This window comes from Ammospiza caudacuta, chromosome 3 (genome assembly GCF_027887145.1).
Source record: "Ammospiza caudacuta isolate bAmmCau1 chromosome 3, bAmmCau1.pri, whole genome shotgun sequence".
NCBI lineage: Eukaryota > Metazoa > Chordata > Aves > Passeriformes > Passerellidae > Ammospiza > Ammospiza caudacuta.
This window is the reverse complement of record NC_080595.1, coordinates 69,179,961-69,203,821: the sequence shown is the minus strand read 5'-3', so window position 1 is coordinate 69,203,821 and position 23,861 is coordinate 69,179,961. Positions and strand designations below refer to the sequence as shown.

Here is a 23,861-nt window from a genome sequence, read left to right as displayed (position 1 = left end):
ACACTTAAGTAAACATCATGCAGGATTACACAGGAACAGATCAATAACAAATTGTATTTCTATTGCTGCAGTTATCTTCCAAACATTTTGCAGTTCAAAACAGAGAACCCCTCAGGCAGATTGCTGTTAATGGCAAGTCACGCTGATATGAATAAAGTTGAAAAATGTTTTGTTTTCATGTGCTGTGTTGGCAACAAGGAAAAGAAAACACTGCAGCAAGATGAAATGGTGCAATACCTGAGTGCTGATAGAAAAGATATTTTACATGTAAGTTATAGAAACAAATAATTCTGTTGTCCTACAGAACACATGTATCTATCTGATCATTTACTCCAGGCTATACAACAGACTGTTGAATTTTGGTGTGATTACAGCATTACAAAATTTACCTAAAACTAAGCAAGGCTCCCTAGGCTCTCAGTAGAGACCTAGAAGGGAAACAGATTTATGAGAAGATTATCTGTTCACTGGGTAATGTGCCTGGTACGAATTAGCTCTGAGAGACACCTTTTCTTCTCCACTGGCTCTAAAGGGAGACTGAGGTGAACAGATTAGACTAAGAACACTAACTCTGAGACAAAGTTAGGCAAGAGGTACTGCACGCTTCAAGTACAAGTTATAGAACCATGGATTAGTTTGGGTTGGAAGGGACCTTTGAAACTCATGTAGGTCAATCCTCCTGCAATGTGCAGGGGCATCTCTAACTGCATCAGGCTGCTCAGAGCCCTATCCCATCCAGCCTCACTTTGAATGCTTCCAGGGATTATATATATGTGTGTGTGTGTGTGTGTGTGTGTGTGTGTGTGTGTGTGTGTGTCTGTGTGTGTGTGTGTGTCTGTGTGTGGAAAATTCTAAAAATTCTAAAAAGCCAAATATACAGGGATATATGTTTTAACAGTTCTACTTCATAATCAGATTTTATTCAGTAATAAGCAATATGGTTAGGACCATGATTCTCAACAGATATAACCCAGAACAACATTAAAAATTTCTAGGCACAAGCAATGCTGTAACATCCTTGGTACTTGTGGTTTCAGCTAGCCCAGTTCTATACCTGCCCCATCCTTTCTGTCTCCCAAAGGCTTAAATCATACATTCAGGTGGATTGCTGACTCCCACAAGAGGAAATGGGGAAGGATTCTCCACCTGCCATAGCTTTTGGGGTCTGTGCTTTGCTTCAGCAGGATTACAAATGCTTGCTGCAGGGTGGAAACTAACTGGTCCCTAGTCTGGACCCCTAACTCAGTTAATCCCTGTGTTGATGATGATGGATAGAATTCATTAGTGTCACTGAGAATATTCTGCCACCAGAGGAATCCTGCCCTTTAAGAACAAATAACTACATATAGCTCCATAATTCCAAAGTATCCTTGTTCAATGTCACGCTGGATTTTGATCACTAAAGATTCAACACAACAATATGCAGCTGAGAAGTTTTATCATACAATGGAAATCCTGGTCATGGTGGACCAAATTGTCATCACTTGTGCCAGTGCTCAGGCCAGCCAAAAGTCAGAGGGTCAAATGAGATTTTACTGCAGTCTCAAACAAAGCCATTGGAACCAGATGCTGAACTGTCCCAGTGAGTTACAGTAAGAATTGTCACAGGCACGTGTGGTCAAAGCCATACATAGCACTGCTTAATGAAGGGAAAAGGGAACATGGAAACAATGAAGAAATGTTGACTGGAGCAACCAGTAATGAAAGAAATAAATTTTACACAGTGGAGGGAAGAGGTGTAAGCAGAACAGCAGAAAGTTTGGGCTAAATGCCATTTTTGATCGTGGGACCCCTCACAGGTCTGCCTTGGGTCTGACGTCCATCATTTATTCTTATGATGAGGTTTTTGACCTTTCAGCAGATATGGGCACACCATATTTGTTAAATATGGATTTGATAGATGATAGCTGGTCTGACAATGTATCTCTGCAGGAGTGGGAGTGGTCATATTCTGCTGCTTTGTAGTGCTGGTGGTGTCAATGACTTGAGGTGCAACAGAAGACTGGAAGGGAGTAGAAAGGAAACAGCTGTTCACGAGCTTTGTGTTTGTGACAGCCCGGCAGTACTTGTTGGCTCAAAGAATGCTTCACAATTCATCCAATATAACATTTCAGGGCTGCTTGCTACCACAAGTCATAGTACAATTTCCCAGTCCTTATCTGGAACAGCACAACACCGAACATTTTGTTTTAATGAGAATTTATTAAAACAGTAGATGTTGCAATGATCAGACTAGATTTCCATCCTACTGACAATTTTGTTCTCTGGAAAAACCAAAGACCACTTTCTGTGATTCTCTCCTGCCATCTGTAAGTCAGCATGCTGAAACAGAGCAAAGCAAAGCCACGTCTGCCAGATGAATGTATCAAATGAAGATGTTTTGCTCCATCACCTACAAAATTACTCCGAGAATTAAGGAAATACAAATAGTGACAGATAGTGCCCAGAAGGGTCCCACCCTGCGGCTGTCAGAGGCAGCTGCGAAGCGCAGAGCGCCCGTCGGAGGGAGAACAGGGAGAGCCTTCTGCCCTGGTGGGACGAGGGGACGCTGCGGCGGCCCCCTGCCTCGGCCTCGGCGGGCCGGGAGCTGCTCCCACACCGGCCGCGGCCACCGCCGCCGGGAGTTAATCATTAAATCCCGGCAGATCCGCTCCCGGCCCGCTCCCCCGAACCTCCTCGGCTTTCAGCCGTGCCCTGTCCCCTTCTGGCCTGACCGAGCACGGCGGCGGCAGGGGAAGAGAAGGCAGGGAGGGGAAGCGAAGGCAGGGACGGAGACACCTCCCTGCCGCCGCCGCCGCCTGCGGGCCCGGTGCAGGCGGAGCCCCGGGGCGGGCGGGCCGTCCGTGCCCGCTCGGAGCCGCGTCGCCTCCCTGGACGGCGCCCTAGGGCACACCTGCCGCTCCCACATCGCCTCTCCTGCCCTTCACGGCGGCGCTTGGCCGACACGGTCTCCGGCCGCGGCGCAGAGCCCCGGCCCACGCCTCAGCCCCCGCCCGGCCGCTCCCGTCCTCTCCCGCCGCCCATGGGCGCCGCCCGCGCCGCGCCGGGGCAGAGCCGGCGCCTCTGAGAGCATGGCCAAGGGACCCGAGCAGGGGGACGCCTTCCTGCACCTCCCGGCCGCGCAGGCGGCGCCCGCCGAGGCGCAGGAGGAGCGCTACGCGGGGCTGCTGGGGCCGAGCTTGCTGCCCTGCGCCCGGGAGGCGCTGCCCGAGCCGCCGCTGCCCGCCGGCGTCAAGGCAGGTAAAGGCGGGGGGCCGGCACGGTGTCCTGCTCGGGCTCCGCGGGGACGCGGCTGTCGGTCCGTCCCTCAGCCCGCGGCGGGCAGGGCGGCGGGCGGGAGGGGCGGCTTGTGGCGGGACCGTAACGATGCCCTCGGGCCTCTCTTCTTGTCCCCGCGGCGCCCAGAAACACGGCTCGGCAGCGAAACCCTCTCCTCGGAAGAAGAGGATGCGGGTGCCCGCGACGGCGCGCTGACAGCCGCCGACCAAAGCCCGTGCTCGCAGAGGAGCATCACGCAGATCATGAAGGACAAGAAGAAGCAGACGCAGCTCACCCTGCAATGGTAGGGCTCCAGAGAGACCCCGCTGCCCGCCCTGGGGGCTCCGGGACCGAGCCGCCACATTCGGAGGGACCCTTCTCTAACAGCTGAGCCGGCGAGGAGGGCGACATCTCTTTTAGAGAGAATTTGTATTTTTGGGGTGTTTCGTTTGTTGGTTTTTGTTTTCTGTTTTTCTTTTGCGGGTTTCTTTTGAATGAGCCTCATCTACAAATAAGGACACCCATCCCCAAATTTCTGAGTTTTGAAATTATCGAAGGTTTGTCACTTAATAGAAGTCTTGGTCAGATTCTCATGCTGTGTGGCTATCAATGAAATGTATCATCAAAATGTAGAAGGGAAACATTATTTAAGAATTGCATTTGTGAACGACTGCTTTAATTATCCTTTAAGGCAGTGACAGTTAGATTTTCACAGTCTTATAATGCATTTCTTTTTCATTATGTTCTCCCATCCACTGAGGCCGTAACTTTGGTTTGTTTTGTCTGGGGAAAAAAGTTAAACAAATAAGAGGTCAAATTCTGCAGACATTAATTGATAAATGTTTATATTAAAATACACTTGAAATTAGGGAGAAATTCTGTTGAATTAAATGGGAACTTAATTACAAAATGCACACTGTCAATATTTTTTCCTTCTAGATGAAAAATTAGACTAATCCAAATTATTCCGTTTCTTATTCTAGTTTACTTCTGAGTGTAAATAGTTAAGGATTTAAGTCTGGTGAGTCACTGCAAAATTATTCAATATGCAGCTCTTACTACACAGTATTTTCTTACAAATTTGTGTAATTGGAGAAACAAATTTATTGCACATCATCCCAGGAGTAGTGAAAAATGTAAAATGATAAAGAAAAAAAACAAAAACAACAGGACAGAGAAATACCCAGCTGCTACCAAGGGTTCTCTTCAAGTGAAAACAGTTGGGTTTTTGCTTCGGTTTCAAAAATTTTACTTTAATGACCATCACTCAGCACTTGTATTCTGCAAACTGATTGGGAAGCTACATAGAAATTCACCTTCTTTAAAAAACACTGTTCTTTGTTTTTCCCACTGTGGTTTGAAGCATTTCCAGGTCCAGAGCGGAAATTAAAAAGCAATACAATGAAGAAAAGAGACATTAGCTCAGGTGTTGAGGATACTGTGGGACAGAAGATGCAAGTCCAGGTCCCTGGTCTTAAATCCTTTCAAAGGACTGACTTAAACTGCGATCTTTCATGTCTTATTTTCAAACTAAGGCTGGCTCTTAGGTGATGATAATAAAGGAAAAAAGTCCAGACATTGAAAAAGACTCATTAACAACAGGCGTCTGGCTCCAGATTTTCCATATTCTGCAGCTAGCCTAAGTACCAAGTGTGGAGTCTGTCTGTAGTGCCTGTCATGCTCAGGAGAAACTCACCTGTGTGCTCTGAAGGAACTCTTCAGTAAAATTAAAAAAAGAGGTACAAGCAAAAAAAAAAAAAAAAAAAAAAAAAAAAAAGAGCAAAATTGGGAAATGCAATCAGGAGAAATGGCATGTTGCTTCTTACTCCGGCAGTTTCTTTCTCTACACAGGCTGGAAGAAAACTACATTGTATGTGAAGGAGTTTGTTTACCAAGATGCATCCTTTATGCACATTATTTAGACTTCTGCAGAAAAGAGAAGCTGGAACCTGCCTGTGCTGCAACTTTTGGGAAGGTAATAAGCAAATGCCTTAATAATTTGTTAGATCTGTTGTTTGGAAGAGTCACAGTTCAGTACACCTGTGTAAGAATTCTTCTGAAAGTAACATGTTTTCTACTGCTAATGTACATGGAATCAGACTAACCATAACTACACTGTCTCCTGTGAAGGCATTTCTTAACATCACCTTTAGGAGATTGAAGCTGAAATTCCCTTTGATTTATTATTGTTTAAAAAAAAAAAAAAAAAAAGGCATTCTTTCTGAGTGCTTCTTTTCTTTCCCTTTTTGTTCACGTTCTTTCCACCAGATGTGACATGGAGAACACTTATAATTATACTAAAGGCAGTGTAAGGTGAGATGTGACACAGGCAATACTAGTAGAAGGGGGAAAAGAAGTTAATAACACAAAGAGCTTCCAAATGAAAAATTGTTGATTCGTTCTCTTTTCTACCCTTCTCTACAATTAATCCTGAAGTGATTTAATGTAAGAGAGATGTGAACTCTCCAAATTAAATCCTGAGTGTTTAGTGAAACAGGAAACCAAAAATGCTGCAAGGTTCATCTTTTTAAAGCAGTACTGATCTAGTAATGGTTTATACATAGCAAAATGCATTAATTTAATTAAAGAATGGATTTAATGGATTTTCTGGTTCATAAAATGTTAATTTCCTATTTTATTTCTCTTGAACTGGATATATGAAAAAAGTGGATATCTAATTTTCATATACAGTTTCAGTATAAATGAGAAAGACAATAGGTTTCATTTAAACATTATTTTGACAGTGATCAGTCTATTGGATATATCTATTAGATCTACCTCTATTACTGAGTTAATTTTTCAGATCACACTTTCACATAAAAAAAATAATTTTCATTCTTGTTGTTTGTCTTTGAAAACAGAATAGCTAGAGGGCAGAGTTTCCCCTGGTTTTGTTTGAATCTCTGAAGAAAAAATACAGTTGTACTTAAGGAGCTTGAACATAATAGGATTCTGGTGAAGAAAACTAGATTTTAAAATGTAAAAGTGAAATCAGAAAGGGAAAACAGGTGGGAAGGCTGGAGATAGGCAACAAGGTGGACAAGGATGGAAGAAAGCCTACAGTGTGAAACACGGCCTAATCATTTATGTTGTGCCACAACTCAAATTGAAAAATGACAATTCATTAGCGACCTTAGACCATATATTTACACTACGATTTTTCTATAAACAGATTGCTAAGAAAGTTTGCCAGTGTTAGAAATTAATGCCGTTATTTTCTCTTCAGACCATTCGCCAGAAATTCCCTCTCCTTACCACAAGGCGGCTCGGAACAAGGGGCCATTCAAAGTAAGGCACCATTACCTGTGTATCTGCTTATAGAACACATTTTAGGGATCATCTGTGTTTCCATGTCTCCTTAATATGTGCTAATTGGCAGGGGAGTTTATTCAGATGGTACACTGCACGTGATAACTTTCATGTACATGTTGAAACTGATGCTCAAACTCAAGCATTAAAGTTTGAAAACACTGCTGCATAATTTTTAAAATTAAAATTATTAAGATTCTAAGTCTTGTCATTGCATTTATAGACCCATGCATATGTTGCAAATATATGTCAAAATATTAGATATAAAAATCATTTATAATACATGTTTTTTTATAGCTTCTCATCTTTCCATAAATAGTGATTTTATTTCTCCTTTGCAAGCCTAACAACTTTCATTGTGTTCTCTATGTAACAATATGGGTTCACCTAAATACACCACCAGAAAAAGAGTTGTTTTAAATTGAAGTTAAAGTATACTTCTGCTTTTTGTTGTGGGTATTTTATAAAACTCTGAAAAATACACCATCTATAGTGCAGTCGTTTCATAAATAATGTATCCTATTAATTTGTATATTTGATCTGTAAAACATTAGGTTGTAGCAATAGATCATAGACAACTCTATATCACCTGGTGCTAAAATTTTTATTAGTTCTGGTTCTGAAATTATGCTTTTGGCCATGAATAATTTAGTGTAAAACTGTTGTGAAGAGTGGTAATAACATATTCCATCACATCCATTTTGCTAATGAATAAGATAGAAAACCAGAGTAATGATAGAAATAGGAGAAACTCAAAACATTCTGTTTGTTTGGGAAAACTCTTTATTTTGATCTACTTAGCCTTGAAAGACAAAGTTACTCTTGTCTTTCAGTAGTTTATAAGCAAAACTCAAAACAAAAGGAGACTGAAAAGTAAAACATCTACAAGACTCGTTTTCCTAAGTGCTTTGCAATATTCTAGAAATGTCTGAAAGATAATTTTTTTATGGTCATAGTTTTGGGTAGTTATTAAATGTTGTTATACTTGGTTTTCTTCCTGCCTTAGAAATACAAGAAATAGCTAGTTATTCCACCTTAGTTTAGCTGAAGAATAAATGAGATGTCATTTGTGAACTTTAGGTTTTGTTGCAGAAAAAATGAAGGCGGGGAAGAATTTAAATTCAAAATTTTTGCAAAGACATTCTGTTTCTTGAGCATGCCTCAAGCATTTATTTTAAATAACCACTAATAAAAAATAAAATCTAAAGGAAATACTGTCTTTGTAGAACATTATTCCTTTTTTTGATTTTTTTTTGTTGGTTTTAACAGAGGATAGTTCTTGTGTAGTGTCTCTCGCAGTCTTACAACTTTGTAATCATTTCACCTCTTTTAGGAGACAGTACAAAGCCTGCAATGTATAGAGGAAAACTGGAACTGAGGTTCATATCTCTTTTTGTAGGTGACCTATAGATGCTGAGTAGAGGTGTTTTTAGGAGAGCAGCTATTAGAAAGGTTATTTATTAGGGAAAAGAGGGATTTTGTGTAATGTCTGCTGTGGTGAACTTAAGCTGTGATTACAGGCATAAGATGATGTAGACATAGCTTGGCTGCTGGTTTTCTGCTTAAAATTTTAAGAGATCTGGCATTCACAATCTGTGCAGGAATATTTGACAATGTGCTAGTTCATCATTGCTGTGGTGAATTCTTAGTCAGGTACATAACCCAACATATTTGGTGAACTACTTAGTTACAGTGAATGAGATAATGCAAGGGAGAAGTCTCCCACATGCTCATTATATACTTGTTCTGACATAACTAACAGATTGACAGACAGGATCCAATGAGGATCCAAACTTCCAGACATGTCCTGTGCCTGCATAGTTTAAGCACAATAAGTCAACATTTATTAAGTAAATGAGTATGTTTCAAATGTGTATATAGCTACAAAATTGATAGTATTGGAACATGTGTCACTGTAGTCCTCTTTTCTCAAAGACATGAAACAATATTAATATAGAAATAACACATGCCCAACATTTCTTTGGCAGATTCCATATCCCTGTTGACCTTGTAGGTATTATGTGCCATATTTTCATATGGATTAACTGTTCTTGAACAATTTCCTCAAAGAACTGAGGCATCATCAGGTTTTGTTTGAACATCTGGCACTTGTTGTTCTGTATTTTTTCATCAGTTTTCCTCAGAGGCTTTTCTTATTCAGTTCTCATTTCTGCTAAGATGCACTTATCTTGATCTTGCTGTGCTAAAAAGGACCTCACAAAAGACACAAATGACAATATTTCCAGTTCAGAGACCAAATATAGCAGCAAGTAGTCATATAGAAGTGTCAGTATGAATCTTAGAATTATAGAGGCATAGAACGATAGAATGGTTGGGGTTGGAAGGGGCCTTAAAGATCATCTGTGCCACTTTATACTCAGCCAGGTTGCTCAAAGTCCCATCCAATCCAGCCTTGAACACTTCCAGGGATGAGAGATCCCCAGCTGCTCTGAGCAAACTTTGCCAGCACCTCAACACCCCCACTGGAAAGAATTCTTTCCTAATATCTAATCCAAACCTACCCTTTTTAGTTTAATGATCTCTGATAATCAATTTTTCTATCTGTGGTGTTGTGGGCTGTGTCCCTCTCAGAACTACAGACTTGCTGAGGAGCAAATGAAATTCTGATTTCACCAGGTAGCAGTTAGTCACACAAATATTATTTACAGAAGTATTTCCATTAAATTAATATTAAAGTTAAGAGACTGTTCATCAGTTTCAATAAATTACTAGTTCTTCTCTTTTTATGTTAGCATGGACTCCAAATGTTACAAGCTGTTTCTGAGTCACTGGGACTAGTAGGAGAGTTGTTATTAGCAATTAAGTAATATTTTCAAAGCACAGTAGTGTAGTGACATGGTATTATTTCTGGCACTGCTATCTTTATTACCATATAATGCTAGCAAGAGCACTATTAGCACTCAGTATTCCCAGCAGTGATGTTTTATATAGCAATATTGCCCTGGAGCTCTGATCATTGTCCAGGACTCCAGATGCTGCAAAAGCATAAAAAGGAAGAAGACAATTCTTCTCCAATGGAATAATTGTTTTTAAATTTAGAGAAAAGTTAATGCCCTGTGAAAAAAAGTGCCTTCCTGGATGCTGCAAGCATACACAGCAATCTATTGTTAGGGCTTATCTGTGATCAGAAGAAAGCAAAGAAAATAATTTCCTTTTCCCATCATCTTCAAGGTGGTGGAAATGGTTTTTCTCCCACTCTGAAACAAGCTGTTTCTGACATCCTCATGAGCTTGAATTGGATTTGAGGGAAAGCTCCTGCACTAACATATGGAATACAGTTGCTGTTGTAAGGCACGAGATACACAAATATTAGTTCTTCCTCTGTTCCCAAACAGCATTTGTCATCTCTAATTCAGGGCAAAGGATAAACTTAAAACTGAGTCTGGTGATTCCTAGAATTCAAGTCAGAATCTCTTTCTCTGTGTTTACATCCAACAACCCATTTGTGCAAAAGTGTCAGTACTTAAATTCATTTAAACGTTTGGCCAAGAAGGTCCAACACATTGGACACAATTTTGTTAACAAAATATGTTAGTCTCTCGTGCCCATGCTAATCACTCTACATAGCTGAAAGTAAGGGAAATTTTCTGTTTTCACTCTGCTGAGTGAAAGAAGATGCAGCACTATAAATACTGCAAGCTGCTCTCTTAGATTAGTGTTTCATCAGCAACAGTTCTCTGTTCTGAATCCACCTTTTTGCATGGGTAATTTTGAACATACCGTGGTCAATGCTAGAACTCAGCTGTGACTTTCACAGTACACAAATCACCTGAAGCAGCTATTTGGGAAAACATACAAACTGCTCAGTCCATACACACGGGAAGACTGTTTGAGCTCAAGTTACAATTTAATTTCTTTGTAGACTTTGATCAATGATGAATCTTAACTTTTATCCATCATGTCTGAAAACTATTATCTTATTTATTAAGAGTGATTTAGTGGGTTAATAAAACTGATATGGCAGCTGGCCCTGTGATAAGAAGTTATTGCAAGTCCCTGAACAGCTTAAGCCTATCATTTCCTTATCAGCTATCATTTGTGTCAGTGTATGCTAAAATCAGAGCTACAAGTTGGGTAGGAACATATGTTACAACAAACCACTGAAATTAAAAGAGAAAAGTAGTTCAGTTTGTTTTATAAAATGTTTGTTTCAAAAATTGAGAGTAAATTCCTTGTAGAATTAACAAATTCCTTTGTTAATTACACAATAGAAATAATAAATAGTAAAGTAAAAATATACTGAACATACACATAAAAATATGCACATAAAGAGAGGGAAGGCATTTGAAGATGTAGGTTCAAGATGTTGTCAACGTGTCTGGTATGGGTATACCACTCTCAGCAGGGTGCCCAAAATAAGCTATTCAACTAATGGCTTGTAAGAGAATAATAGTCTTTATACCCTATTACTCTATGGAGGATGACAGACAGAGCTTGAAAAGTAAAATGATATTATTTTTAATAGTTTCTCTGTTGTGAATGGAAAGCTCTGGTTTTTAGCAGTAAAAATTCAGCTGCACATTATTGAAGAAAAACAGAATAATACCTGCTGTGCCTTTAATACACACAGAATATGTACTGAAAATATCTATTCTCTACATAGCAAGATGTCTCAGTGAAAAATTCTGATATCCTGGGACATTGCAGCAGGAACAAGTATATCAAGTATATTGCCTACCATTGGATACTTGAGAATCTAATTCATACAACAGTTCCTGTTCCTTGCCCAAATATATTAATATTAAATTAGATGTGGAATAATCTAGGTATTGAATCATAAATTTGTAAAGAAGTAATGCTTCTCCTTGCCTCTGGCCCACTCCAGCCTCAACTGGAGGGAATGCTAAATTTGTGGTGAAAGTGTGAAAGTCTTTATTTTAGAATTTTAAAAATGGCATGTGATTGAAGCTGGGAGATTTAAACTGTTGGAATGAGACGTGGGCAGCTGCTTGCTCAAATGGCCAGTGACAAATGGGCAGATAACATTGTTAAAGAAGCAGTCACAACTCTATTCTGTTTTTCGTCCTGTTCAATGGACACCCTTTGCCATATAAAGAGTACGTAAATGCTGTCATTTCAAAGAATCCATACCTGTATATTTTCAATACCTCTTGTCACAGTATGGAAACAGGGGAGACACTTTTAGCTTTCCTAGGGGTTAACAGGTGCCACAGTGATCTAGTAGTGTTATGTAGACTCACCAGGCTCAGGAAAGCAGTAAAAGCAATGGTGCCATATTCTGTCATGTTTCTTGGCTGTAAAATCCCGAATGCACACAACAGACTGTCCAGAAACAGAAAAATTATTTCAGCTGAGATTGTTGCAGCTACCTAGGCTAGGCAAATATATCATCCTAATGAACATTTTCTTAGGCATGATTTGTATCTAATGTCTTTAACCAGCTTTGTAAATATAAAGCACGTGAGGGTTTTGGTCTTACCTGTGACAGTTCCATACAGGAACAAACAAAATATTGTGGTTTTTTTTTTTTTTTTAATGGTCTTCACCAGGAGGAGCAGAGATGAGATGAGATTAACTGTTTTGTTGATGTGTTCTATGAACTGTTTGCTGGGGCTTTGTGTCTTAAGAATGTATTTCTTCAAGCTTTTGGGGAGTTTGAGTGAAATTGGTGCAATGTGTTGCAAAGTGGTACTTTGAAGCAGCTCAGCTAAACCAGCTGCCATGGTACTTTCAAGCTAATATTAGTAAAAAGCAAATGAACCTTTCTATTCCATCCATAACATTCTTAGACAAATTTGGTTTAACACAATCAGTTTTTAAATCTATTGAGTGGAATTTATAAGACAAGGCCTATCAACTTTGATAGATGAACTCAAGCAAACTTTGCTATGACCGCTAAGGAAAGAGCTGCCCCCAGCTTGCTCTCCTGCCCTTTTCTCAGAGGTCACTTATTTTGTAGCAAAATCAGTGGAAAGCAGTAAGTAGCTACTGCACAGCCAGTTTTCTTAGCACCAACCCAACATTTTTTGCCTCTTTGATGTCTTTGGTTAAGGTGTTGGGTGTGAGCACTGCAAAGCCTGAGCAATAGGCATGTTTCCTTTCTCAGTCTCTATTTGGGAGCAGCAATCTCCAGGAGAGCAACAAGGGAGACAAATGTGGATGAGAAGTACCTAAATGGCTTAATAATTTAGAGTTAGCCTACAACCTGACAGAAGAATGGATGAATGACATATTATCATTATTAGCCATAAGTGACTGAACACTAAGTTGTAAGGTGCACTTGCAAGCTATTTTCAATTGAGAAAGGCTCTGAGGGACTGTCTAAATGTAATGGTGGCAAGCGAGATAAAATGAACCTAATGGATCAAACCCAGCACCCTTTCAAACAAATGAAGTAAAGTGTAACAGAAGGCAGGTTAGGGAAAAAAAATGTAACATGTATCTGGGTTTTCTGTTCTAGCTACATTCTTCTAGTAAGAGAGAAAATATTTTAATTTTAACCATGGAATTTGGATCAAATCATGACAGTACTCTTTTCTATATGACTAGATTTTGTTCCATGTCTATGAAAGGAATTGTTAGACCCTGTTTAGAAAAGTTTTCAGAAAGCATTTAAAATCAGTCTGACAGTTCCCTTTACTTTCAATTTGGCAGATTGGTTTACTTGTCACTCATAAATGCTCTCTCTTTTTTTTTTCTTTTTTTCTTTTTTTTTTTTTTTTTTTTTTCTGCAGATATCACTATTATGGAATTGGCATTAAAGAAAGCAGTGCATATTACCACTCTGTGTATTCTGGAAAGGGCTTAACCAGGTAAAATAATTTCTGAGACTTAATCAGTGAAGGTCTAGCTGTAATCTTCCCTTAGGAAGGTATATGTAGGACTCTAGTTTTTGTTTCTACCAGAACTAGAATTGCTGGTTATCTTAGTGCTTAAAAGGTTGATCTCTATATTTTGATAGAGTCTTCCAGTTTGACCCCACCACAGTCTTTGTAGAGCTGTCACCTTTTAACAGCAGAACATTTGTTCAAGTTTATATGAGGGAGCAAAATCCCATTTCCAGAACACTTGCCTAATTTTGTTTGCCTGTGTGTCACCCTGTGAGTTCTTTCCCCAGGACAGCTTTCCATTATGAAACGTCTGGAGAATGGTGTGAAGCAGGCACCTGTGGGGCAGGAGGGAGGGGTCAGTGTAGATTAATATTTACAGGTCCTTTGACTGGCTAATATCAGTTTAAACCTAACCCAGGAAGCTCTAATTATATTTATTCAAGGGACAGCTAGCAGGATCAATACGTTACGATAGCTGCCTGTTGGTTTGCCAAAGATTAATAGTTCGTAAAACAAATGTCTCTGTTCACATATGGCTTGAATGACGGCTTTCATTGTCTGTGGCAGTATACCTGGATAAGTGGGGCTCTGAGAAAGGAAAGGAATAAATGAGTTTATAATCACACATAGAAAATTCGACTGGTGGCAGATTTAGGTCATATCCAAAGAGACCTTTTCCAGGCAATAAGACAAGTGTACAATTTGAGGATAATACTGCCAATAATGCTTTAAAGGGGAGGGTTCTCTCCACAGCAGTACTTAGGGTGAAATAGATTAGAATATTCTATTTATTTGTCCAATATGTATGCAGAGCTGTGGAGGTGTTGCTGGTACACAGTGTATTTTTCTTTCATAATACAAAATTATCTTGAACAAATTGTTCATTTTGTTGACTCAAAGACAGCTATTTTCATTTAAAAGGATATAATAATTCTTACTCCTCAGCTTTATGTCAGGCAGGTACAGTCTAGTAGCAATGAGTGCAAAGAAAGTGGAGCTCTGCAAAATTCCCCAAGGCTGGAGTTCTGAAGGTATACAGTCACATGAAGATGGCATAGATACTCTCTAAGATTTTCAGGACTCACTAGATTCACTAATTAGGAACCTTTTATTTGTGTTAGGACCTGTATGAGATGTTGAATTTTCAGAGTCCAGCAGTTCAAGTGCCTCCCTATCTGAATTAAAGCAGAAGCTCAGATTCTCATTTTTCACAGTCTGGCCCACCACAGTAGCTGGGTTTTTCTGTGTGAAGAGAATGGTACAGTTGCTTGGGGTTAAGAACAAGCTTCTGAATAATGAAAGAATGAGGCAGTGTAGGGATTCAAACCCCCAATTCCTGGCTGCTGCATATAGTGATCCATAAATCTCTCCTTTGAATCTGTTCTAGTCCTTGAGGCTCTGGAAGAGCAGTGCGAGCAGATGCTGACTCTCATTTTTGCTATACATGCAGTACATTTTGCTGAACATGTGGAAATCCAGGGCCCAAAACAAATACATCTGGCCTTGAAGTTAATTAGATTCACATTGTAATCAGCTGAGTGATGCCTTCATTTATACTTAACTCTCAACATGCAAGGGAACTGTCTAGGTAACATATGCTGGATTGTCATGTGGTAGGAACTGTCAGGCACCTGTGCCAGGCCTGGGCAGGAGGAATTCCACAACTGCTCAGCCTCTGGATTTCTGAGAGCATCTCAGAGAGCAGGAAATAGCCAGGGAGCATCTCAACAGCAGGAAACAATGATATTGCCACTAATAATTATGAGACTTCATATTGCCCACAGTATCTTATCAGTTGGCAGCTAGTGGTACAGGAAATAGCAATAATCAAACAACATTTATCATTATACTGATCCATCAGAATCACTATTATTGCACATTCTCTACTTTCATAGTTATAATTTAAAATGCTCTTTCTGGTTTCTGCAACAAAGGGTTGTCTGATAGTCCAATGACTTCATTGGCAATCTCTCAATTGGACTCCTAATAGGACGTTCACTATACAGCAACATATGTTTGCCAGTTAAGGAATCTTTTATCTCAGAAATGTATGTCATTAGATCAAAATAGTACTGTAGTGAAAAAGAATGGGAAATCACTATGATTTCTTAATTTTTCCAAGAAATGTAAATTTTTTATTTATATATATATATATGTGTGTGTGCATGTGTATGTATACTTTTTCTACTCTGAATTATTAAGCTCCATTAAAAACTGCATGTATTTCCTTATAAAGACACTACGGACTTGCACCTATGCTACCTTTTTAGCTGTTTGTGAAGTGGCAAAGATACAAACAAAACCATGAAACTGGATTTTATACTTTAGTGTTTAGTCAGTGGTCTTAATCTTCATGTTTTATAAGACATTAGTAGGTTTCCTGTTATCCCTAGGCATTTGAAAATCAGTGGAAGAAGTTAAGGAAAAAAACTATTAGAAAACCCATAAAAAACTGTAATTACATTTAGAAAAATGTGATCATTTTTCTAATAGATCATACATCTATATAATCTCTACAAATGTTCTGCCTAGGAAAAAATAATCAAATGTGCTTACTTTCAAAGGTTCTCTGGAAGCAAGCTAAAGAATGAGGTAAGTGCTGCAATCTGTTTCCTTTTACTTCTGTTATAATACAAGTATTATGTGACCTGTGGTTTCCTTCACATTTCTTTCTTTGAAAATTGCAACATTACTTTTCATTAAATTTTAGACTGCATAACCTTTTTTAACAAAACTGAGTATTTTTTCCTCTAAATATTCAAAGAAAAATAAGGTTGGAAAAGACCTTTTAGGGCTCCCATTGCAATCCAGTTACCCATAACTGTATTTAAGCAAAGGATCATGCTCTAGCTTTATTGTTTTTACATGTTACTTTTGCAGGAGGCCTTTTTCAGAATCTCGTATGTCTGACTGAAAGCTGAAAAGAATGTTTTTTTTAAATAAACTGAAATTTATGCCTCCTAGTCAGTATTGCCTTCTTCTAGTTTTTGCTCTTCATGACATTTTGTTCTTATGCCTTTTGCTTGCTGGATGGGACAAACAGCAGCTTTGAGTAACTTCATATCAGCCTTATAGCCTTCCACTGTACTTGTTTTGATTTTACTATCTTTAGAGCAAAATAAATCATAAAGTGTTGTAAATGGTATGTTTCCAATTACTATTGGAAATATCCCTTCTGATGAACCCTGCTTTGTTGGTTTTGGTTCTCCAGCCCCCCTCAAGTAGTCTACATTTTTATTACTGTATACTATGGTATAGTCTCTGTCATTCTGGTCATATTAATAGTAGAAAATTATGGATTATTGTACATTAAAGGTTAAGGGTTGCTCACAGTATTTTTATTTGGTGCTGAGTTCAATTGGCATGGAATATCCTGCATCCATATTATTATCTCCTGAATTTGCAAAAGGACATAGGGACATCTCTGCTACATTGCCACAAAAAAATGTCTCTAATGTGCAGTACATGCTGAAATATGACTGGAGGTGTTTGAGATACTGCTAATTGGCACAGGCCAAAAGAATGCCAGAAGCCATTCTGAGTGATACTCTTCCAGTATTGCCTGGGAATGTTTCCTGACACCATTTAATTTACTAGACTAAATATACCTTCTGTGATCAACTGATACACAGCAAGCCTTTCACCTTTTTAATTTCCAGATAAGCAACTCCTAGCTGATAGCAGGCATTTTTATTTGCCCCTGAGAGTGTAGTTTTGCTCTATTGATTTTCATCCCCCTTATTACCATTATCTCAAAGCCATCTATGTCTTTCTACATGACCTCTTGGTCTTTCTCTGTTGATGATTTCATCAGCTCATGTCAACCAATTTGATCTATGAAATGGTCAGTCACATCAGCCCCAAGTCTGATCTTTGGGAATTTTCACTTCAATCCCTTTTCAACCCAGTAGTTTCCTTGTCAACAGAACTTGTTAGCATTTCAGCCAGAGTCAGTTTCTTAAATATTTTCACATTCTTTTACTAATCCCCACTCTCACCAGCATAACTGATCATTTCCCATGGTGACACCATGTCAAGTATTTTAGTGAGGTTCAGATAGATTAGATCTGTTGCGTTTTTCCTGCTCAAATAATTGGCTATCTTATCAAAAAAAAGATAGTGCTATGCCCCAACATATTCATGAACACTACTGAAGCATTCATTTGTTCAGAGTTTTGAGATGGAATATATTGGGTTTCTTTGGCATAAATGGATGCATATTTTCTTCCATCTCTGATGTGGCATTGGCAGTCTGCCTTGGAATTGACAATCCCACAAATCTGTCTTGTAATCTGTCTTGTTTCTGACCCAAAGTTCCTCTGTTCTCCCAGAAAAAAATGTTCACAGATAAGTTGGTGGAAATAAATGAGAAAGGGCGCATCATTGTGAGTTCTTGATTGTCTAGCTCAATATTGTCTGAAATTATTCAGGCAGGTCTTAAGAGAAAAAAAGTCTTTAATGGTCAAAACTGAATTATAATAATCTCAGTGTACTGAAATTTTGGCATTATATTTTCATTAGTGTGAACAGGCAATAGATACGTCCTTTTTCATTTGCTTGAAAGAACATGCAATTAGGTATTCCAAAAAGATTTACAACAATTGCATAAGGTGTAATTCTCAGTGGGAACTTAAAGACATTGAAAAGATGTTAAAGCACTGATTGTCTAAATATACTGAGTAAATGGCATTTGAATGAACACTTATTAAGTGCCAGGGACACTGTTTACTTCTGGTATGTTTTATCACATTTTCTAGTATTCTCTCCGTAGGGGGAGATATCAGCAAATTCTTTTATCTAAACCAGTTAGTGCACCATTAGAGTCTGCATGGTTAATTAGGCAGATAATATTACTGTCATTATCTTAATGTTAAATGGCCATTAGAAACAGATGGCATTAAATTGAAAGGGCAAGTGGCAGCAGGTTAAAATATTAAGCCTAGAACTGAGGCACAGTTAAATAAGTCCATTAGCAAGGTAAAAAACATTGCCGGTTATCTTCTCTAAAACCTCCCACCACAATCACTGCCTTTTTTTTAAATGAACAAATCCCTTTTAATCAGAGCTTTTAATATATTTCATGGGTAATTGCGTAATAAAATAATTAAAATTACTCCTGTAAAAAAAAAAAATACCCTCCTTATTGCGTGATAGGCAATTATAACACTATAGAAGCATTGACATGAAGAAGTACTAATGTTTCTAAATTTATGCAATTTCTTTTACTTAGAGCTTTATGTGTATTTGAATAGTAGATAGCACAGGCAAAATTAGTTTACATGATGTATGCTTTTGGTTTTTTACTGCATGTTTTGTCAGACATATCACCCTATAAAAATAGGGCTATATTTATGTTGCATAAGACAGTTACAGGTATGGTTTTCTGAATTTAGTATTTGAGAGAATTTCACTTGAAACTAGCCTCCAATTTATAAGTCAACATTTACAGAAAAATAGTCACATTTGCACACTTTTACACTATATGTTGCACTATATACCATTCCCACTTCAGTGAAATTTGCCTGTAGGTAAAGGGGCAGGAAAAGGTCACTTCCAGTTCCATTCAAATGCCTTATGCAAGATGATAAATTTCATGCATTAGTACAGAAGGAGTCTGTATAGAAGCAATAAGATTTTCCACAGGAATACATAGAAGGCCAGCTTGTAGCTCTGCACACTAACTTTACATAAGGACTGGTTAGGCTAAAATAGAATGAAGGGTTTAAGCCAAATGGTCTTTAGATTTGAATGCAGTCCTATGAGCATAACTACAGTTCAGGCAGTAAGAGCAGAACTGCAGCACAGATTGTATTTTCTTCTCTTGAGGATGAGGGTTTCACCTTAATCATAGCATTTGAGACCTGAAGAATGTTCTGTGGAGGTTATATATAGACATATATTTAATAACCTTCCTGAGTTGGGGTCCAGATCTGGATAAGCATCAATATTTTTGAAGGATTATCTGAATGCAAGTATTGTGGAACCTTGAGAGACTCATTAAATAATATGCAAGTTTAGCATGAATTTTTGGTTTCAGATGTAACAGTATTAGCTATTTCAATGTTCCTGCTTTTTCCCTTCCTTTTCAGGGTGGTTTTACTCGTAAATATTCTCTGAGTTCCAAAACTGGAACACTCCTCCCAGAGTTTCCAAGTGCTCAACATCTTTTGCTTCAAGGGTGCATTTCTAAAGACAAGGTAAAAAGTGAGCTCCTTCTCCTCTGTCTAAGAGATCAAAAATTTGCCACAGAATGTTTCTTCATATCTTAGCCTTTGAGGTATTGACATGAAAGAGCCAGAAATGTCCATAATCAAACAGAGGTGACTGATTTATAGAGGGGGCAAACCTTTACTAACACCGATTAACTGGCTTTCCAATGGAAAGGTGGTTGAATTATTTACCTATTAACTGACCCAGTATTTTACAAACTGATGGTATGTAAGACGGGGAGAGCAAAACAAACAAATAACTGAGAGTTGTATTCTTTACAAATGCCTTTGGATTTAAGGTAAATTTTCGTCTGATTAGAACAGAACAAATAATTCACAACAAATAGATGAATTTTACTGTCTTTCATTAATTATTTGAAAAGCAGCTGAAAACCTGAACATGTTTGTGTTTGTTTTTAAATTATTTAAATAATTCGATCAATACTAGGTATTACTTACCCTAAGGATAACTCCTCAGTTGGAAATACCTCTATGTTTTATGTCTTTGACTTTTTTACTGTGTGTTACATCTGTGCTGTCTCTTGTCCCCCTAGAAGCTTATGTTGTGCTAGAAATCCTTTGACAGACATTTTGAACTTTTCAATTTAGTCTTCAGTGCTGGTGATAATGGTGACTGGTGAGACATGTTATTTTGAGAGCCTCTCCTCCTAAGCTTGTTCTGAGAAAGTAGTGAAGCCTATCATTCCTGTAGGGAGAAGCTAAACAAAAGGATTTCCATCTTAGTTGGAAATCTTATAATTCATAAAGAAAGCCCAAGAACTGGTATACTTAGCAGTGTGCACCATCTGCTGCTATAGTCTCCATCAGTGAAGTGACATCTCTCATATAGACAGCATTCTCATTGAATTTAAATCTGACAAATGTTTGAGGTTCCTTAGAGACCCAACACAGCAGTATAAACAAACTGATTTTTACTGCTCCAACAATGGAGAAAAACTGGCAATTCATTCTCTCTTCATTTTTGGCTCAGCAGCATTGTGCATGAATGTCTAGGGGCAGACTTGCCGAGTTATGAGGAGACTGTGGGAAAGATGAATTTCTGTGTATCCTGCATTCTCTTTCCTTGCTGCTCTTTTCTCATTTCTTGTTTTCTTATTTCCTGTTTTCTTTTCATACTGCCTTTTGCCTCCTTCAGCTTATCTGACCAAAGGTTATTGAAACTAAGATATTTGGCTACTCTGTTGAAGACAGCCCATCCATGAAGTTTGACTCCTGCATTAAACTCTTAAGGAGTTTCTTGCAACTCAGATGCCTGGAGAGCCCATAAATACAGCAGTCTGCACTAAAATAGATGGATAATTCCTGCATTTAATATTTCTGGAGAGAACTTACCCAACCGTTATACTTCCATCAACTCCTTTCAAAAACAATTCTTTAAAATGCTCTTGAGTCTCGCACTTTGCTATTGCTTTTCAAAGATACATAGTTAAGGAAGCAGCTCTGAAAGTCAGAAAGGTCTGGTTTCAAAAAAATCTGCATCCTGAACCTATTGCAATATGATGCAACCAGGTTCATTTGAAATCTGATAGTGGTTTGCTGGAGAAGTTCATAAACTGTAACAAACCTTCTGTGACTCAGGACCAAAGAATGGTTTCGCTAGCCCTTTTCCTTCCTTAAATGAGTTTGCATATTTCTTATAATTTGCTACAATTTAAAAAAATTACTACTTTTTTTTTTTTTTTTTTAATACGGAAACACTCCATTCAGATAAAGTAGCTTGATGAGATGAAAGGGAGTTCTGCTTTTAAAAGTTGAGTTCATGTGAGGCAGTGATTAAACTTTGACCAAATGACTGGCAGCTATTTTCTCATTTGTCCAGCTAGATGATGTTTCAGAACACTCATAGACGCCTATAGTAGCCTAATGATTAACTTGCACTGCTCTTTGGGATTAATCTTAGCTTCAGAAAGGTGAATTTACTTTACCATCTGACTGACTAATCTGGCTATTGCCTTACTTTATTATCCACATTTTCACAGTGTATGCAGGTTCAGATGCTACATGTCTGACCACAGCATCAGTGCTTAACTTAAATAACAACCTAAACAGTGCTTGAATAATAATGATATAAAGCTGTTGATAAAGCTATAGATGAGTGATGTTCTCATCACTTCTGGATATAGAGGCTGTCTATTTGTAAATATGCATTGCAATACAGTTTATATTATGTGTTTAAATACTAGCTACACAAAGCAGAAACTTAGATCACCGTAGCAGTAAAGATTTAAGAAACTCTCTTAAAGAAACTCTCTGTTTAATATTTCTTTCTTCCAAAACAGGTAGATACTCTTATCATGATGTACAAAACACACTGTCAGTGTGTCCTTGACAATGCAATTAATGGGAACTTTGAAGAGGTAAGGTTGTTTGAACACACACTCTTGATACATATGCATGGGAAGCCAAGAAAGCATGATTTATGTCTATGAATATGGTTCCTATTCCTTTAGATCCAGCATTTCCTATTACATTTTTGGCAAGGAATGCCTGACCATCTTCTTCCTCTGCTTGAAAATCCCATCATCATTGACATTTTCTGTGTCTGTGACTCAATACTGTATAAGGTAAGTTAAGCATTTAGTTACATGAATAATCTCACCCACAGCACAGCTTCTGCATCTGTAAAAAGATAGAATGACAGGGTGACCTGACTGCTTTCTGCTGTAAATCAGCAAGGAAATAATTGAAATCAAGGAATAAAATGGGCACCTGTAAGAGCTGAACTCCAGTCTCAGCTCAGCTGAACACCTGGTGTTTGACCAAGGACAGCACAACAACAGTGAAACCTTGACCTACTTGCTTGAGTATAGCTAAAAGAAATGCTCATGTGCTCACTGACAAGGCTAAGGTAATCCTGGATGAAAACTGAAGCCTTGTTTTCACTGAAAATATTATTGCAATTTCTACCAGAAAAGAGAGTCTGTGGCAGATCCATAGGGTGATTCCACATGCCAGTCTGCTGCTCACAGGTTATATCAGGCCAAGGTTTCATGCTACCAAGCTAGAACAATACTTGGTAAAGACATTCTTGCCCCTCCTGCCAGCTGCCTTTCATTTCTGTTCTCTTGCTGCTACATGTACCAGCAAAACTGCTACACTCTAAACTGCTCTGGGTTTAAATAAAAAAAAATCAAGGAATACTTGTTTCGTGGAGCTTTTGTACCATATGAGTTCTTTGATCTAACTCATGGCATGACCACATAAAAAGTTCAAACTAAGTGACCCTCAGGAGTGTTGCAAGGTCAGGAATAAATTATAGAGTGCTGGGGAAAAAAGAAAATGATGCCACCAAAGTTTCTTGAGTTTCCCATTTGGAAAGTCAGATCAGATGATTATTTAGTTGATGCAAAGTACTTTACGTTTCTTTGATAGGACATGCCATAGAAATAGGGAAGGATTCTCATGTAAGTGTGTCTCTAGCAGATTTCATATCACATATTGATGAGAAGAAATAAGTATTGGTTTAATAGTAAACACCAACCAGTCAAAGCAAAAGACTTGAAGTTTTTTAGCTCTGATACCTTATTGTAATGTCTTTCTTTACTGCACAAAAATATGGGGGAAGATTCAGAAAAGATGAAAATATATATTTCCTAGAAGCATAAAAAGCTGTAAAGTAAGAAGTGTTTTAGTTAGCATAGTAAAGTAAAGGTAATTCGCATCAAGAATCATAATTACTACCCAGGAGATGGGTCATTAAGCCTCATTTACTTGTAGAGGTTATAATGTACCTCGAGTTTATGAGGTTTTTCCTGCTCTAAATGTGTTGTCTCAATAGATTCAATATTAACTTTATTTATGATAGATTTAACATGACAGAAGAAGAAATACTAGAGGATCATTAAATTATAAATTGAATAAGACCAAATTTCTCAGATGTTCATACATTTGCTATTTGCCTCTTCTTTGTCCCTCACTATTTCTTATCTATAATCATGTTAGATATTCTTTGCATCTGACAGAAGGAATAAGGAATTACATTGGATTGTTATCAAACTATTTACATTAACAGAGAAAGGAGATTTCTTGAATATTGTCTAACAACTTTGTCCTCCACAGTAAGATTTCCTAGGGGGTATGCCAGATGGCACAGTTTTTTGCCAAAACTGTTCTACAGAACACTTGGCTGCAGAGAACTCTATGGCTGAACTCTGAATGCCTGCAGTGCCATGTCCAGTTTGGTAGAAGGAAGAGTCAACAGCAGTCAAAGACTTGGGAGATTTTTGAGTATCTGCTTTATAGAGACATGGTC

At 38.3% G+C, this 23,861-nt stretch overlaps 1 protein-coding gene across 1 annotated transcript in view; it reads left to right on the top strand.

Moving 5' to 3' along the window:
- Window positions 1-3,071: 3,071 nt before the first annotated feature.
- The window catches only part of RFX6 (regulatory factor X6), a 34,137-nt gene continuing 13,347 nt past the window's right edge, over window positions 3,072-23,861 (top strand). Inside the window, exons 1-9 of the mRNA XM_058802552.1 lie at window positions 3,072-3,240; window positions 3,406-3,562; window positions 5,110-5,233; window positions 6,485-6,546; window positions 13,284-13,361; window positions 15,944-15,971; window positions 19,469-19,576; window positions 21,889-21,966; window positions 22,060-22,173. Coding sequence (XP_058658535.1) covers window positions 3,072-3,240; window positions 3,406-3,562; window positions 5,110-5,233; window positions 6,485-6,546; window positions 13,284-13,361; window positions 15,944-15,971; window positions 19,469-19,576; window positions 21,889-21,966; window positions 22,060-22,173 — 918 coding nt within the window. The remainder of the gene's footprint in view (window positions 3,241-3,405; window positions 3,563-5,109; window positions 5,234-6,484; window positions 6,547-13,283; window positions 13,362-15,943; window positions 15,972-19,468; window positions 19,577-21,888; window positions 21,967-22,059; window positions 22,174-23,861) is intronic.